This window comes from Microtus ochrogaster, linkage group LG2 (genome assembly GCF_000317375.1).
Source record: "Microtus ochrogaster isolate Prairie Vole_2 linkage group LG2, MicOch1.0, whole genome shotgun sequence".
Lineage (NCBI taxonomy): Eukaryota > Metazoa > Chordata > Mammalia > Rodentia > Cricetidae > Microtus > Microtus ochrogaster.
In genome coordinates this window covers 12,914,044-12,929,775 of record NC_022028.1, presented here as the reverse complement: position 1 = coordinate 12,929,775, position 15,732 = coordinate 12,914,044, and the positions used below count along the sequence as shown (strand labels likewise).

At 39.5% G+C, this 15,732-nt stretch overlaps 1 protein-coding gene across 3 annotated transcripts in view; it reads left to right on the top strand.

Moving 5' to 3' along the window:
* The window catches only part of Adgrb3 (adhesion G protein-coupled receptor B3), a 704,417-nt gene that overhangs the window by 684,083 nt on the left and 4,602 nt on the right, over nt 1–15,732 (top strand). For 2 of the 3 annotated variants that reach the window (XM_026785467.1, XM_005359883.3), the window contains 2 exons: nt 1,415–1,450; nt 11,288–11,392. In XM_026785467.1, the coding sequence (XP_026641268.1) occupies nt 1,415–1,450; nt 11,288–11,392 (141 nt within the window). The remainder of the gene's footprint in view (nt 1–1,414; nt 1,451–11,287; nt 11,393–15,732) is intronic. The other variant, XM_026785468.1, reaches the window with a different exon arrangement.

Sequence of the window (15,732 nt, the reverse complement as noted above, 5' to 3'; positions counted from 1 at the left end):
GTATTCTTCATAGTGGATTCCCCCACGCTCAGCAGCTCCACCCCAATGAGAACGGTCCCTGTTTCCTCCTTTAGCCCTTCCGTCTGCTGACACGTGCTCCTGAGTGCAGGCTGCACAGGAGGGTCTGGTTTTCTAATGACAATTAGAGTGCTAGCTGCAGAAAAATCGCGTTTCACGAGTCCTTTTCTTGTCTTTCCTAGCGAGCAACAGTCATAACAGCAACTAGAGCTGCTGTGAATCCGCAGGGGGACGGAAGCCTGAGAAGCTAGTGACTTTAAGGTTATGGGGATTGAGCTGGGAGTAGGAAAAAATACAAAACAAAATGGAACCTGCCCAAAGGGTTTGCATGTCTCCCTTATGTTTCTTCCCCACCCCCTTCAAGGAGAGGCGGAGAGTCCACTTAAAGAAAAAGCACGGCAGAGATTTGCTTTGTTCTCTAAAAATGCAGGGATCTTTTTAGACATTTACAGGCCTCTTCCTCAGCACCTCATCCATTTTAAGAATTGGTGGCTCCCTGGAGCAGATGCTAAAAATACTGCCCCCATATTAATAATCACGAAAGCCGCATCCTCACGGAGGCCTGCTTTCATTCTGTTTTAATCATATTTCCTGATTTTATCAAGCCCACTGCCTAATTGCTTTATCTCATCAATGCCCGCGTATCTGTAACTAGATTTTGGATGTTGTTTAACAGATTTAGAGTCAGAGAGAAACAGTGCGAGACAGGGTGTTAGGGTGTGGAATAGCGGTGGTTTGACGAAATAGGAATTAAAAAAAAATATATATTGTCTGGCTCTTAAGAACTAGCAACAAGAAGGACTAGGAGAGGAGATGATCTCATTCTGAGAAATTTGTACAAGGCTAACATTAGGAACTTCAGAACTTAGACAGGCAGGCAGACAGAGTTTGCTTGACATGAGGGTGAGGTCTCGGCACCCCAGAAGCTGAGGCAAGATAAACCCTAAGTGCCGAGAACAGCCTGAGCAACATTGCAAGAGCCTGTTTAAAAATTAAGCTGGCTATCAGTTGGGGGGAGGTGTCAACCTTCCTAGATTATTTTTCTGATACAACTTCTAATCCTCCATGCCTGCAAAGTGGTTTTTGCTAAAACTAGCATCTCTTTCAAGACTGAAGGAAGATGGAATGTTCCCAAGAAGCATCTTTCCTAACTGACAACTGATGTCAGAACTCACGGTGAAAAATGTCTGTGTTTCTCTAGCCTTCAATTTTTCAAGGAAGTTTGGAGTGACAAAAACATGTAGACGGAAAATTTCTGAATCAGAAAAATAATCTTAATGAAATGGCATAAGCTGAAAAGCAAGTGCGATTGTTTTCATAGAATGTAATGACTTCTATTGGTTTAACTGACTAAACATAACTTTGTTGCTTTTCTCCTTCTTCTAAAAACAAACAGAGAAGAAAATCACGGTATTCCGACCTTGACTTTGAGGTAAGTCCCCATGAATTGCTTTATAATTTTAATTATTTAACTCAAGATTGATTTGTAACTACTCAAGCGCAGCACCGTTTGTAGCTCTGTGGATATGATATTGCCATTGTGTAATCATTATTTCAGGAAGTCAAGGCTCTAAAATTAGGATGCTTCCTCTCTACATGGCTGGAAGCAAATGGTTTAGACTTCCAGTTACTCCTCTAAGGACATTTTCTAGACAAGAAAAGGTCTACTTTATAATACGTAAAAGTAGATAACTTACAGTTAGAAGTTAACTGGTCAAACCTGTTCATTGTGAGATAGGAATGCCAATTTCCTGGGGTTTTGTTTGTTTGTTTTCTTTTTTAACATAAGCCATTTTGGTCCAGTTTGACTTCAAGGCCCACCTGTGGAAATCCCAAGGGAATGCTTTGGCTGGCAAGCAAAGCTTAGTCCAAGACTGGCCTATATTGTGCTGTGATTCCTGTCCTGAGGTTCTCTGTGGTACATTCAAACTCTGTTTCTCCCAATAGCTAGTGTTGATTCAATGCATGCCTGTGTTTAGTAGATGTCTTTTCACAGATATAAACAAGATGGAGATTTTCATTTTCCAATTTGCATTGAATTTATATTGATGCCGTGATAGTGATGTTGGAAGTCACTAAAATGATGCTGTCTATGCAGCCTGTGCTCAGCGCAAAATTAATGATGTTTAAGTATCACATAAATGCACTTATGCATCTTGATAATTGGATGTGATTCCTAGCCCGCTGACATAATTGGGTATAATATATGATAAATTTCTCTAGCCATATTCCTACCCTTGTGACGCATACACAGAACTCAATATTTTAACCGATATCTCCAAAATTATAAGCGCCTCCTGGAATATGGAAACTTCTCATTCAATCTTTTCCTTTGTGTGAGTAGGCGTTGTGTTTCTACAGCGTACAACACACATCAATGTGTGCCTTAGCGGTTGTATCTGTCACGATGGTGAAGGATGGTGCCCCAGGAAAATGATTTTGTTTGTAGTAACTCAGGGTGTATGCCACAAAATAATGATAAAGAATCCAGCTTCAATGCTTAAATCACAAATATCTAGGCAGCTCCAGCGTAGTCACCAAGTACAAAATCTGTATTTCACTGAAACCTAAAATTTTAACCAAAAAGTACCAAATTCATAAGAAAAAAAATCAAGAAAAAATATTTATCAGTCTCCACATTTGAGTCTTTTGTGTCCTCTATGGGAAAAATATTGTGTTAGTCCTCTAGGTATCAAAGGAATAAAGAAGCAAACTGTATCTGTTTGCATATGGTTTGTATATGTTGTGTACAGCATCACCTTTCTTGTGGCTACATAAATTTGTGTGTGTGTGTGTGTGTATAGTCCTGAAAGTAATAATCCGTTATGTTATTCCAAAAGAGTGAACTCACTAGACCTCCATGACAAGACACAGTAAAAACCTAGATCTACCATCAAGCCTAACCACAGCCAACAAGTTAGGTAATAGCAAAACCAAACATGGAGATGAAATCCTAGCACTCAGGAGGTGAATCTTTGTAAGATCAAGGCCAATTTGAACCACATAGAAATTTCCAGGCCAGCCAGGGTTATATGGTCTGAACAAAACTGGAAACAAATTAAACCACACTGTGTCACTGAGAACGTTAGGAGAAAATTGCTCTTTTTTTCCTTCTATTCTCTATGGCAACCGCTAGCAAGCAGATGCTATGCCTAGTATTCCAAACATAGAACCGTAGTGTTAGCAAAGATATCTGCAGCATAGAACTGTGCCATTTCCTCACCCCTTTGACTACTATCATCATCGCATGGTTACTGCAGGAGGTGAAGCTTGGGGCGGAGGATACTCAGACATCACTTTTCCCTTATTGATCATTCGCTGTTACATGAGGATTTCTCCAAAAAAATTCAAAACAGATCTACAGCATGAGCCAGCTACACCACTCCTAGGCATACATCCAAAGCCCATGTTTAATGTCACATTTTTCATATTAGCAAGGAAAATGATATAGACTCTATATCCATCCACACAGGAATGGAAATGGGGTGCATACACACAATGGAATTCTTAATAAAATTAAGTCATAAGGAGGAATGAAATTTGGAATAAAATGGATGGATCTGCAAAATATTACATTAAGTGAGGTGACTCAGGAAGAGGTTTTTTTTTAAGAAAAATTGCATGTCTCCTATATGCACATTCTAACTTTTAATATTTTAATATTTTTATGCATGTAAATAAGGGGGTGTGACGGTATAGAGGATGACACTAAAGAGAGCATCACAATAGGGGAGATTAGGTGTCACACGGAGACACATGGCATAGGAAAGCAGGCAGATACACAGGGGGAAGGAGATCAGGAGTAAAACGAGGGAGGAAAGCAAACACAAATTTTGATTGAAAACATCATGCTGAGATCTAATTGTTGTATGAAGATAAAAATAATAACTTCTGAAAATTGTTGGCTACTAGAGGTGGGGAAAAAATATTTTTTTTTCAGACTGACAGCCTCCAGGATAATACTGCATTCCTGAACTAATAACCCAAAAGGCAGACGAGCTATAAAATAGAGAAAGACTAATAATTCTTGCTCTCTGGGAAGTATACAGAAAATATGATAACGCTATTTCTATGTTATGCTACATATTCCTTGGTTTGTATTCTACCTTCAGCAGGGATCCTGATATACACTGAACACTCATTATGTTTCTTTGTGGAATGAGTGAATGAATGATTTAAGTTCCAGCTGATTTTCAATGGTGTTTGCTTTAACAAAAAGCTTTTGAATGAAACGTGAGTTAAGGCAAAGACTAGTATACTAAGCAAGCAAGTACGGAGGCAGCACCTCAGAAGTTTCCTCTCTGGATTGCACAGATGGGCACATCAAACATAACCCGAGGATGGGAAGGGCAGGTTGAAACTCCAGAGGGAAGAGACTGCAGGGAGATTGGCTAAAGTGTGGCATGTTCACAAAACAAGAGCCAGAATTCTCTTAAACAAAGGTCAATGGAAAAGAAATAAACAGGGTAACTTAAAATGTTACACCTCCAAAAGAAGTTCTTACCTAACATGCTGCTAAGCCTGTCTGACTAAACTTTGTTTAGCCTTTTTATTTGTTTACTAGTACGGAGTAACTTGTTACCATCTGGCAAATAATTTAAAGGTGACTTTGTTGGTAATATTCTGAATATATTGATAGGGTAAAACAAGAAGATGAAAATATCAGTTAAAGTGGCTAACCTAGGAAGGGAGTGATGAACTGACCCTGACGGGTGGAACCTGTGAAGTCTGGCCAATAACTGAATGGGGTATGGAAAGGCAGGACAAAGATGCCTACATTATGGGCTTGCATTTTTATATGTGTGGGGAACAGAACCAAAGAAGAGAATAGACATCTGGTTAGGATGAGTTCCAGAGTGATGTTGGCATGGAGGTGCCTAAGGTGATTCTCAGAATCAAGCAGCTAAAGTTGGTATTATTGGAGGAGACAAAGCTCAAGGAATTCCTAGAAACACAATCACAAATAACCGCCATGACTCTGTAATGCGTAATAGTACCTGTTCCAAGTTAAAAATAGAGAGAGATTTTTTTAAAAAACCTTCTCTTCCAAAAACACAATCAGAAACCTTGTTTCATTCCTCCACTTGAATAATGTATTCTTTAAAATATCTTAGGATGTTTCTCTGAAGGTTCAGAGAAACCCCACAGAGCCACCAAATCCATGAATTTCATCAATGGTCATGAGCAGGGAGTGAGGGCAGACTGAGATGTTGGATAATGGAGCCATTCTTCACAGGGCTTGACTTTTATTGGAAGAATTAGGGGCATGTTAGAGAGAGTCATTTAGAATAATTTGATATCATTAGAAACAAGGCTAAGCTATAACATGTAGCTTATATTAATTTCTAAATATATAAGGCATATTATTTCAAAAAACGTCTCATTCAAAACAGGTTCCTCCCTGCTTTGTCCCTGACCCCCTACAGCAGGTACAATCCATTAAGCAATCAGGGCGTATTTTTTAGGACACATTTGGAGGGCAAGCAATTAAAGCAATTTAATCCTAGACTGTATCCATCTCTTCCATATGATTAAATTTAAACTGTTTCAAAATCATGCACTTATAACCAAACATAATCTTGAGGGGCACTGAAAAAATGTATAGCTTGTTCGATTTTCTTATATATACCCTTTGTACAGTTTATTTGAAAACCAAAGTACGTTTTTGTCCAAATCATCACATATTTGGAGTCAGATATTTGGCATAATTCCGGGGGATGCACCTTCCATCTTGTGAATGTATTGACACTCTGACCTGGTAATGGACCATAAATTACCATCCTCTAGCAACAGGCTTAACCCCTTCAACCTGCACCTTTTTTAAAAGTCAATATGAGTATTGGCATTCTCTAAAGATCATTTTCCAAAGGCCGCTCTCGCGAGAGTGAATGAACAGAGCACTAATGAACAACGCTACAGATGGATATGGACAATAGCAATGTAGGTCTATAAAATTCGAAGGCTGGAAATGCTGACTCACCGAACGTGTTTCTAGTTCTTGTGAACACAGGTTCTCCAGCCCTGTGCTCTAAGGTGAACGAAGAGTGTCTGACATCTCCTAACAATTCCCATCAGGGTTAAGAACCCATAAGTACCAGTACATCTTTTTATATTTGAGGCTTTTTCTCTGTAGTTCAAACACAGCTCTGTGATTCACACTTCTGAATTGGAAAGCGAAAATCACCAGTTCATTGCAAAGCCACTGTCAGCTCCTCAAAACCACTTACAGAGGGGGTGGAAATGCCTAACAGGATGAGAAGGAGAAGACAGGGCTCCTGCCTAGAGTCATTAGCACAAGTGCTCCTTGGGCCTCAGCACCCATGGCTCACAAGCACCTGGAGCTCCAGTTCCGGGGAATGAGGGGAGCCAATGCTTCTGACCTCAGCAGGCACCTGTAGTCATACACACATACCCTCACGCAGACACACATATGTGCACACAATATGAAAATAATTTTAAAAATTTTAAAGTAAATATTCCTTCCAATAGAGAAATGTCTTTAATGGGAGGAGATGATAAAATTTATAGTAGTTTTCCATGATGCAGGGATCGCCCTTGCAGATGTGCCCATGCCATCCCATTGATTTAATTCATCCAGGTAACATTCACTAAGCGGCTATTGACTGCCAGACAATGTGTTCCGTGTCAAGGATGCACAGAGGAAGAGATCACCAGCTAGGAGGTGTCCTGAGGGAGAACCATGAGTGCCCACTTTAGAAACATCATTGCAGCCCTGCAAAATAGTTTCAGCTACTCCATATCTGGAGAGGTAGGGCCTGCTATGGAGGATGCAGAAACCCTCCTAGTTCTCTCTTCTCCCATCTAAATAGAGCATAATTTAAAACCCTCAGCAGTCTCTAGCAGGATGCTTTCAGAATCTCTGGAATACATCTAAGATAGCAACATGCTGAACTGACTTGGGGACTCAGATCACTTATCAGTTGCAAGAGCAAACTGCCTCCTTGAGATTCAGCAGCCTAGCCAATGAAGTAGATGTCATGGCTGCTGCCTCCCAGAGTTACTGTGAGGCATTAGGAAGACAATACTGGCTGCCTCCTCATAGGTAGCTCCTGTCTATGTGGTCACGTGTCATGTGTTCTACATCCTTTGTAAAATCTTCATGATAGCCCTAGCAGGTAGGCCTCATTGCTCAAGCTGCAACCACCAGGGAGACCGGGATTCCTGTTTCAGGCCATGAAACTTGAAATTGATGGAATTTCCACAGGTCTAGAGCTATCAGACTTGGCATAGTCTAAGAATTTAAAGGGTCTTCAAGAATTTTTAAGATATAGTACGTGTTTAAGACATCAGGTGACCTTATAATCTCAGTTTTAAAAAATTTCCAAGTTATTACGAGTGCGCTTGTCAACACATCGCTATTTCTCTAACATCAATTACTAACAGGTTCCAAAGGGTGCATTTATTTTGTTATAAAAGTTTCTGACACTCAGAGAGGTCTTATTGTTGCTGCTGTTGTTTGTTGTTGCTGTTTTTGTTAGATGTTTTTTAATAAAAAAAATGAAAAAGAAATAAAGAACTAAGCTGCTTGGGAGAGCATATACATGTGGTTAGACTGGCGGTCATCTTGGACAGAGGTTCATGAATCTTTCAAAACAATGTTAAATGATATTAATCTGAGTGGAAAAGAATATTACTATGCACTGATTTTTTTATTGCAAAACACTCCTACAGTATTTGCAGTGAAAAATGATGAAAGCAACTAAATTCTGAAGATACTGCCAAACACTGTCTATTTTTGTGCTTTTACATAGAAAGTACATGTTAAATACATGTTAGAGTTTTACCCTCATTTTAAGATTTTCAAAAAATGAAGTATAAATTGAGTTTTTCATAGAAGTTGGTTGCTTTGGGAAACAGGATATTTAAGTCATAAAAGAAAGAAAGAACTAAACAAAGCCTTAGGTTAGCCACGATCTGGGAAGAGCCATTAAAATGGACCGATAAATTGTATAAGCATGAAAAAAATCGACCAAGGTGTCTAAGATCACCAAAAGTACAAATGCTACAAATGAAAAGTTTCTGAAGCAGGAAAAGGGAAGAAACTCCTAACATTTTGTAAAAGCTGAAAGTGTAGCTAAGTTTCCAGTCCAGAGCATCACTGGAAAGAAATTCTTCAACATCCTCTCATAAAGCTGGTATTCTTATTGAAGGAACCTCTCTCATTCACAATGAAGGTAGGAAGATGTATTGAGGCAGTGAAAAAGAAGGAATGATGTAGGGAAAGCCAAGCTGAGCCTGGGTCAGAGATGGGAGCTGTTTACTGCAGCTATAAATATAGGTCCTCCAGAATGTAGGCTATTATTGCTATGGTGTTTCTGGCAGTGCCATGGTGGCCGTTTCAATTCAGAATGATCATCTGGCAAGAGAATATATTTGCAACTAATTTTTGCAAGTAGGAAAGGCTCTATATTTCAGCATCCAAATTGTCATTTCCCTCCCTATTTATTGCAGGGTATTTTAGCTTTATTATTAGAATACCTCTCATGGAACTATGTGAAATATTCAAAATGATCTCTGTTTATATAGCATTGGCAGCCACCATAACTTTATATTTTCCATTGTATATTTTTCGTATGTCCAACCAATCTACGTTTTTTAAAATAAAGCCTATCAAATTCAGAATCAAGTGCTGCTCATTCAAACAGACCATATCCATAAAACCTCCCATCTGGTAAGGTATCAAGTTTCCCAGTGAGACGCTTGACATAAACTTTGCTTTTCAAACAAAAGTATTCGATTGCAAGAATCATGACAAGACTTTGACTAAGACACAAACACACACAAAAAGATTCCTGTTAGAAAGATACGGACCCATTTAGCTCTTGGCCAGGGAAGAGTAGCAAATTTGATTGCTAGCAACAGGAGACTAGAAAACTCACACGAAACACAGTAAAATCGGATCACAAGGTAAAGGATAAACGAAGCCACCGGAAAAAACACAGTCATCATATGCCTGTAGCAAAAATGCTGCGCCTTTGGTGTCAGGAGCTTCAGGACAATGCATTGCTTGTCTTTGAAGAGGGATGGTTTCACCAAGGAGAAGAGATTCAAGAGCATGGGTGGAAATTGAGCTAGAAATCAGAATTCTCCAAACAGAGTGTGAGAGAGGGGAAAATATAGACAATCAGAACCATAATTAATTATTTTTAAGTGAAATATGAACTTGTAACTATTTGGAGATTGTCTTATCTGTATTTCCCATAGTTCCTCCCTAATTTATATAGCATCCTCATGTATTTAATCAAAGCCACAAATTTCCACTTATTGGGATCACAATGCCATTAATTCTGGTGTTCTCATTAGACTTTGACCAAATAGAAGGCAGTAATTTAGCCTTATTTTTTTTCCGCCATTGTTACTCTAGCATTTAGCACACTGTGAGGCATTCATCAGAATGCATTAAATGGTGCAGTAAAATGTTCTGAAGGAAGTGATGTTAGTATGGCGTCACTCCTGCACAGAAGAAAATGACTGCGAAGAAATGGTCATTACTATGAAAATGTGGCTGTTTTTTGAAGCATTCTCTGTGTCCCAGGGCCGTAATTCAATGAGTGTCTTAGGACCTGGTACTTCATAGATCTATTTGCCTACTGAGCACAGGATACACGGAATTACCTTGCCAGCTACGTGATCCTCAGAATCCCTTCACCGAGTTGCTTATGCAAATCCTCACTCTCATAAATCTCCATCAGCCATCACTAGCCAAATTATGTTTGCCTGGTGTTTCTCTCTAAACCCCACAAGCCTGTTTTCGTGTACTCTCTTTGAGACGGATGGGAAGTTAATGGCGCGGTAATTGCTTGCTATGTTTCACGTTCCATCATGAGTCATGCTGCCGTGTTCTCATCCTCAGCCACCTGATTCTTCAACAGCCAAGTCCTAGAGCTCCAGCAGCAAGATGGAAATTGGTTATTGCATGTCTTAAAATGGCAGGATTCTCTCACATGAGTGTAAGGCAGCGGGAAAACAAAAGACCCTAGCCCAACAGTGAAGTTACCTAGGTCCTACTCCCGAGGTTAGGAAACCCAAGTCGGCAGAGGGGGTGGAATTTTGTACTAAGATTCAGTTTAACTTTCCATTTGTTCTTCTCCCTGTTTGTCCCCTCTGTAAGCATCTTTTTTAGGAAAAAAACCAATAACAACAACAAAAAAAACCCTAAGAGTTGCCAATCTTACCCCAAAAGATGTATTTATTTTCTCAACAAATCCTTACAGCTGAAAATGTTTGCTAGCTAAGACAGTGAGCAAAAAGTTAAAATCAGAGCCCAGACATAAGACCTAACAGCCTCCTTAAAACCACACAAGCAAGTGATGTTCAGATGTTTAGGTTTTAAAATACTGTGGACTCTTAAACATAACTGCAGAGTCCTGGAGAATGACCAAGATGCTGATTCGTAACTTTTGAAAATCAACATCACCGCAGAACAGCACCTGTAAATACAGAGAATTTATTCTCTGACTTTTCTACTAGTGCCCTTTAAATGTTTCATAATAGGAAAATATTCAAATGCCCCAAGATCATTTTTGCTTACAAGCCCATTGTTGGGTTATAATGAAGTTGAAAGAAAGGCATGTAACTGTACCTGGGATTTTAATAGCTCATCGGCCACACAATGTGTGCTCCGAACCGTGACTGCTAAGCTTCTGCACCATCTGGTAAACAAGTATATGAAACCTATGGGCCAGATTTCCCTTCTGCAAAGCTCAGCGGTTATTCGCATGGAGAGTGCACGGTCTTAGATTGCACACATCTTTCGGGCGCTTCAGAGCTCCGAGTCAGCATTAACAGCGGGGCCTGGGATGATGCTCCCCTTTAGTGCAGCAAGCTATGTTTGCACTGTTTATAAAAGTAAGACATAAAGACGTAATATTTCCCAGGACAAACATCAAGAACTCGTGAGCTTCACAAAGTCCAAATTTTTAACATTTTAAAATTACTGCAACAATTTTTTGCAGAACAGACTTCACTTTTAAGGGATGAAATCTTACACAAGAATGATGACTGTGTCTTAATGCACCCATGAGAAGAAGAAACTTATATTTTTTTGTAATCTTGTGAGAGGAAAGAAAAAGCCCTTCTTTCTCAGAAAAAAATAGGAATAGGAAAAAATGTGGGACATGTTATTTGCATAGGTGGTGTCTTTGGGGACTCCTGGCTCCTGCCTGGTTTAGCTTCCCTTAGTACAAGACAGCTTTTAAGAATATGTGAGTCACATTAGGAATGCAAGCCGCCCTGTTCTCTCTTGCAGAAGGTCATGCACACGAGGAAGAGACACATGGAGTTGTTTCAGGAACTCAATCAGAAGTTTCAGACTTTGGACAGATTTCGGGACATACCAAATACAAGCAATATGGTGAGTATATTCTGCATCCACAGTCAGGCTGGGCCACACATTAGGCCAGCTGTGCCCCTTATCCTCCAGGACAGCTATAAAACAAACAAACAAACAAAACAAAACCAACCAACAAACAAAAAAAAAAAAAACCCTAGTGTCCATAGGAAAATTAATAAGCCCAAAATGCACTTGGGAAGTGACCAGGAGACTTAGAAGAAATGACAAGAATCTTCAGGTGTTTTGTTCTAATTTCAAAGATTCTCCCTAATAAGCTATAATTAGGATTAGTTATATGTAAAAGACAGGTCAGTTTCATATGGCCATTTCCCCACCAATTAAAATTCAGTTAATTCAAATCACCAAATTGTCTGCTAAATTTTCCCATTGTTATTCTAATGCCTGCCATTTTAAGGCCACAAAACATAATACTGGTATAAAAAAGAAATTTGTTTAGGGATGAGCGTTTTGGATCAACACCAATATCAGGAACTTGGGTTGTTGGTTGTAACCATTTCCTTCTCATTCATTCATATCACTGCCATCTTAGTAGAGGACTTCATGAAATTAACTCTATGCCGTGACTCAGCACACGGCACGGTCATCACTTCAGGAAGGCTTCATCCTCACCGGTAAGTGGACTGTGCCAGGACTCTAGAAATTCCAACTACTTGAAAACACAGCCATAAACTACCTGAGCTTGAGCAAGTCCTTGCACGTCTTTGCTCCTAAGGCTCGACTTCCTCTACTTACGTGGGACAAAGAAAGTAGCAATGGATGGTATGGATTTGCTTTAGTTCTTGCGACATCCCGAAAGCAAGAGTGAGGACATTGAGGTGGACCGGCTCGGCTGCCTCCCACGAGCTCTTCAGTTCACATGTGGTGCTCCTTGCCCAGGCAATGCAGCCCATGGGTAGTTCTTTGCCAAACGGAAATAGATAAATGATCAATGTACAGATGGATGCAGGTAGATGATGATATATAAAGATATAGATAGATAGATAGATAGATAGATAGATAGATAGATAGATAGATAGATAGATAGATAGATGATAGATAGATAAATGATAGATAGATAGGTAGATAGATAGGTAGATAGATAGGTGATAGATAGATAGATAGATAGATAGATAGATAGATAGATAAATAGATAGATAGATGATAGATAGATAGCTAAGAACTATAGATGTTCATAGATAGATAAAAGATATAATGTATATTACTTTACCTATTATTTCTAATCTCTACATATGAATAGCATGGTGTTTGATCATCTTCTAGTGGTTCCTCCACATGCATCTTATGAGTCTTAGTCTGCCCAACTGGCTAATGAAATCAGTGCATAAAAAACTAAAGGATGAAACACACGTATATCCTCATACGTTTCCTTCATTTCTCCCAGTACTTATACATTCCTGGTCATGGTAAGTTACTGGTAAATGGCAAGTATGAGTTTATTTCCCAGCAATAATAACTCAGTCAATTTTTAACAACTCTGACACAATGCCGGACATATAGAAGACATGTATACTATCGCATGTTTTTCAATTCTTTTTTTACTCCCCCATTTTGAAATCTTCAACTTTCAGCTAGCAGCAAGGGAAAGTGACACCACTGAGATTAGACTAAACACATTAGCTGCTCATTTCGGAATATTGAAAGCTAACAAGAAAATAAAATGAAGAAACATCGAAACATCATTTTTTTTTTTAAGTAGAGGTTGTGTTTACTAGTCTGGAAGGCTTATGCAGCAGCTACAGCTGACTGACTGCTATAATATGATTGTAATTTCCCCTTGTTGTGTAAATTACCACAACAACTGGTCTGGGTATTAAATTATTAATGGCACAAATGTCTGTGTCTCAGTTTCCTAACAACCAAAATAGCCTGCTAATTACACCACATCTCTGCAATAGGGCACCTTTTCCAGAAGAGATTTATAAATATTTACCATCTGGGAGCAGGGAAGGATGCGGTCGTTATTGCCGCTTGACTATTGTCCCAAATATCCAAAAATAGAAAAAAAAAGATCCTTTATTCAGCCCTGATTAATAACAAACACGCAATTGAGTTCATTATCCTTAATTCAGTCACATAATTTGTAGGGATACATTGCTAATGAAAAACTGCCTAATTGGAAAGTGAATGACATTTTCAGGAAATCTCAGTTTTTCTGTCTTGAGGCTGCTGTTGGACAACAGCTGCCCACCCCTGCTAATGATGGCCATTACGCAGAACAATAACAGGTGGGACCAAAAAGACACCAAAATATAATTTAGTCCATTTTCTCACTTCTAGGCAGGAAGGTGTATACAACACCCAACAATGCAGTGGGTGGCGCTAGATGATCCCAAGATGGAACTCTTCTACCCTGACTGGTAGCACAATTTAGTCAAGATCCCCTTTCCTTCAAGCAGCTTCTAAGGATTCCTGACCATTTAGAAGAGTCATCCTCTCTTTTGCATTGTCTCCAAACAAGAGTAGGTTGGCCAATGAAGGAAGCAAAGAAAGGATGACAGTAATGGAGAAGGAACAAACTAGAAAAGAGAGATGGAGGAACTTAAACCTCCTGGACCTTTAGGCCATTCCTGGCTCCATCGACTGTTGGGAGTGTTCAAGTAGCCTGCCATGCTTGGATGCTTGTGAATTCTCTTGATCACTTGGCACTGCTCTTACTGATGTGTCCCGACACCAAGTTAGCATGTTTGGGAGCTCTGTGTATGTTGGCTTACAGTGGTTCTGTAATTACTAGGCTTTAACACTCCCTTTAACTCCCTGCTCCTCCTGCGCGTGAACTCAGAAGACAAACAACAGTATAAACTCAGGAACTTTTACAGGTCACATCATTTCATATCATTATAGTCAGGCCTCCATTGAAGCCTCTCCCAGCCTATGTAGCGCTCTCTCTCTCTCTCTCTCTCTCTCTCTCTCTCTCTCTCTCTCTCTCTCTGTAGAATTAAATGATCCCTTTCAGCTATTTCACAATTTAGCAATCACTTGAGGCATGGAGTATATGAGGTCCTTTCTCTTAGGAGAGTTTATACACTACCCCCATTGCCAGACCCACCATACAGGAAGATGAGCTGCTTGTGGGCACTGACCCTGGCCACTGGCCACTAGCTCACTGCCTCCTTGTACCAAGTCTGTTTGCTTCGGCTGCTGAGTGTGCAACCATTCCACAAGGAAGGACAGGTAGGTAACTTCTGGTTGAAGGGTCTACTACATATTGATGAATGAGGATGAGACAGGGTCAAGCCGGCAGTGACTTGGGATAATAACAGAAGTGAGTAAGAAAGCCAATTTATAAATTAATACTGAACTTCATGGAAATTCAGTTGATCATATGCTGAGAAATAACATCATGCAATTGGTATCTAGATATTTTGCCAATAATTCAACTTGGTGACTTTACTTTACGTGCTCTAACCATTAGCATATTTTTTAAATAGGGAAGGGGGGGCCCATTTGTTCCAAACATAACAGCAAATGAACCAGCATTTTGAATAACTGTCAGAGTTGGGCTAATTGGATTTTCCATTGCAGTAAAGAGTTCCAGAAAACCCTTTTAAACACTACTCCTGTCTAAAATAGATGGGCTCACTCTGGACCTGCTGCAGTAGAATCCATAGCGATGACCCTTTCCATTGATGCTTGGTGGATCAGGTGGCCCACAGCACATCCAGACTTTGTGCCTACAAAGTAAATTCCAAGTTGAGGAATTTGGCATGCAAAGATCCTCCTTCTCTGGTTTCTCTTCATCATCTGCGTGTTTTATTTCAGCTATTTTTTTTTCATGCCAACTAGAATGAATAAAAATGACAATTACCATAGCTTACCATCTCAGCCTTCTGAATTTTGATACTCTGTACAAACACGCAGTCTCAATCACACGCGTGTCCATAGCCAGTCCTGCCTTCCTGTGCCATCTTGAAAGCCACTTCTCTGAGAAAAGACCATGTGCTCCTCACAAACAGAAGCCATGCCTTTTATCGTCCGTATTACTTTTACTGGAACACGGATGTGAAATGAACAAGGAGGGTGGGGATAAAACAAGAAGATCGTAGAAGGAGGAATTATGATCAACATACATTATTTGCTTTGCAGAACCCTTCTTCTGTGAAATAATATCCATAAACTCGAAGTATGTAACTTTCATCTGAGTATAATCACCTTCTTTAAATAAATATACTTAATAAATAATAAGCACAGATTTAATTCCTCGCTGACACTTAAAAACTGTTTTCAAATACACAATGAAGGTTTGATTCACACATGACCTTACATCTTTGCCATACACTACAAAGCCTATGTCTGTTAAGCAAGTATTCAAATATTAGGGTTTAGGAAGAATGAATACATTG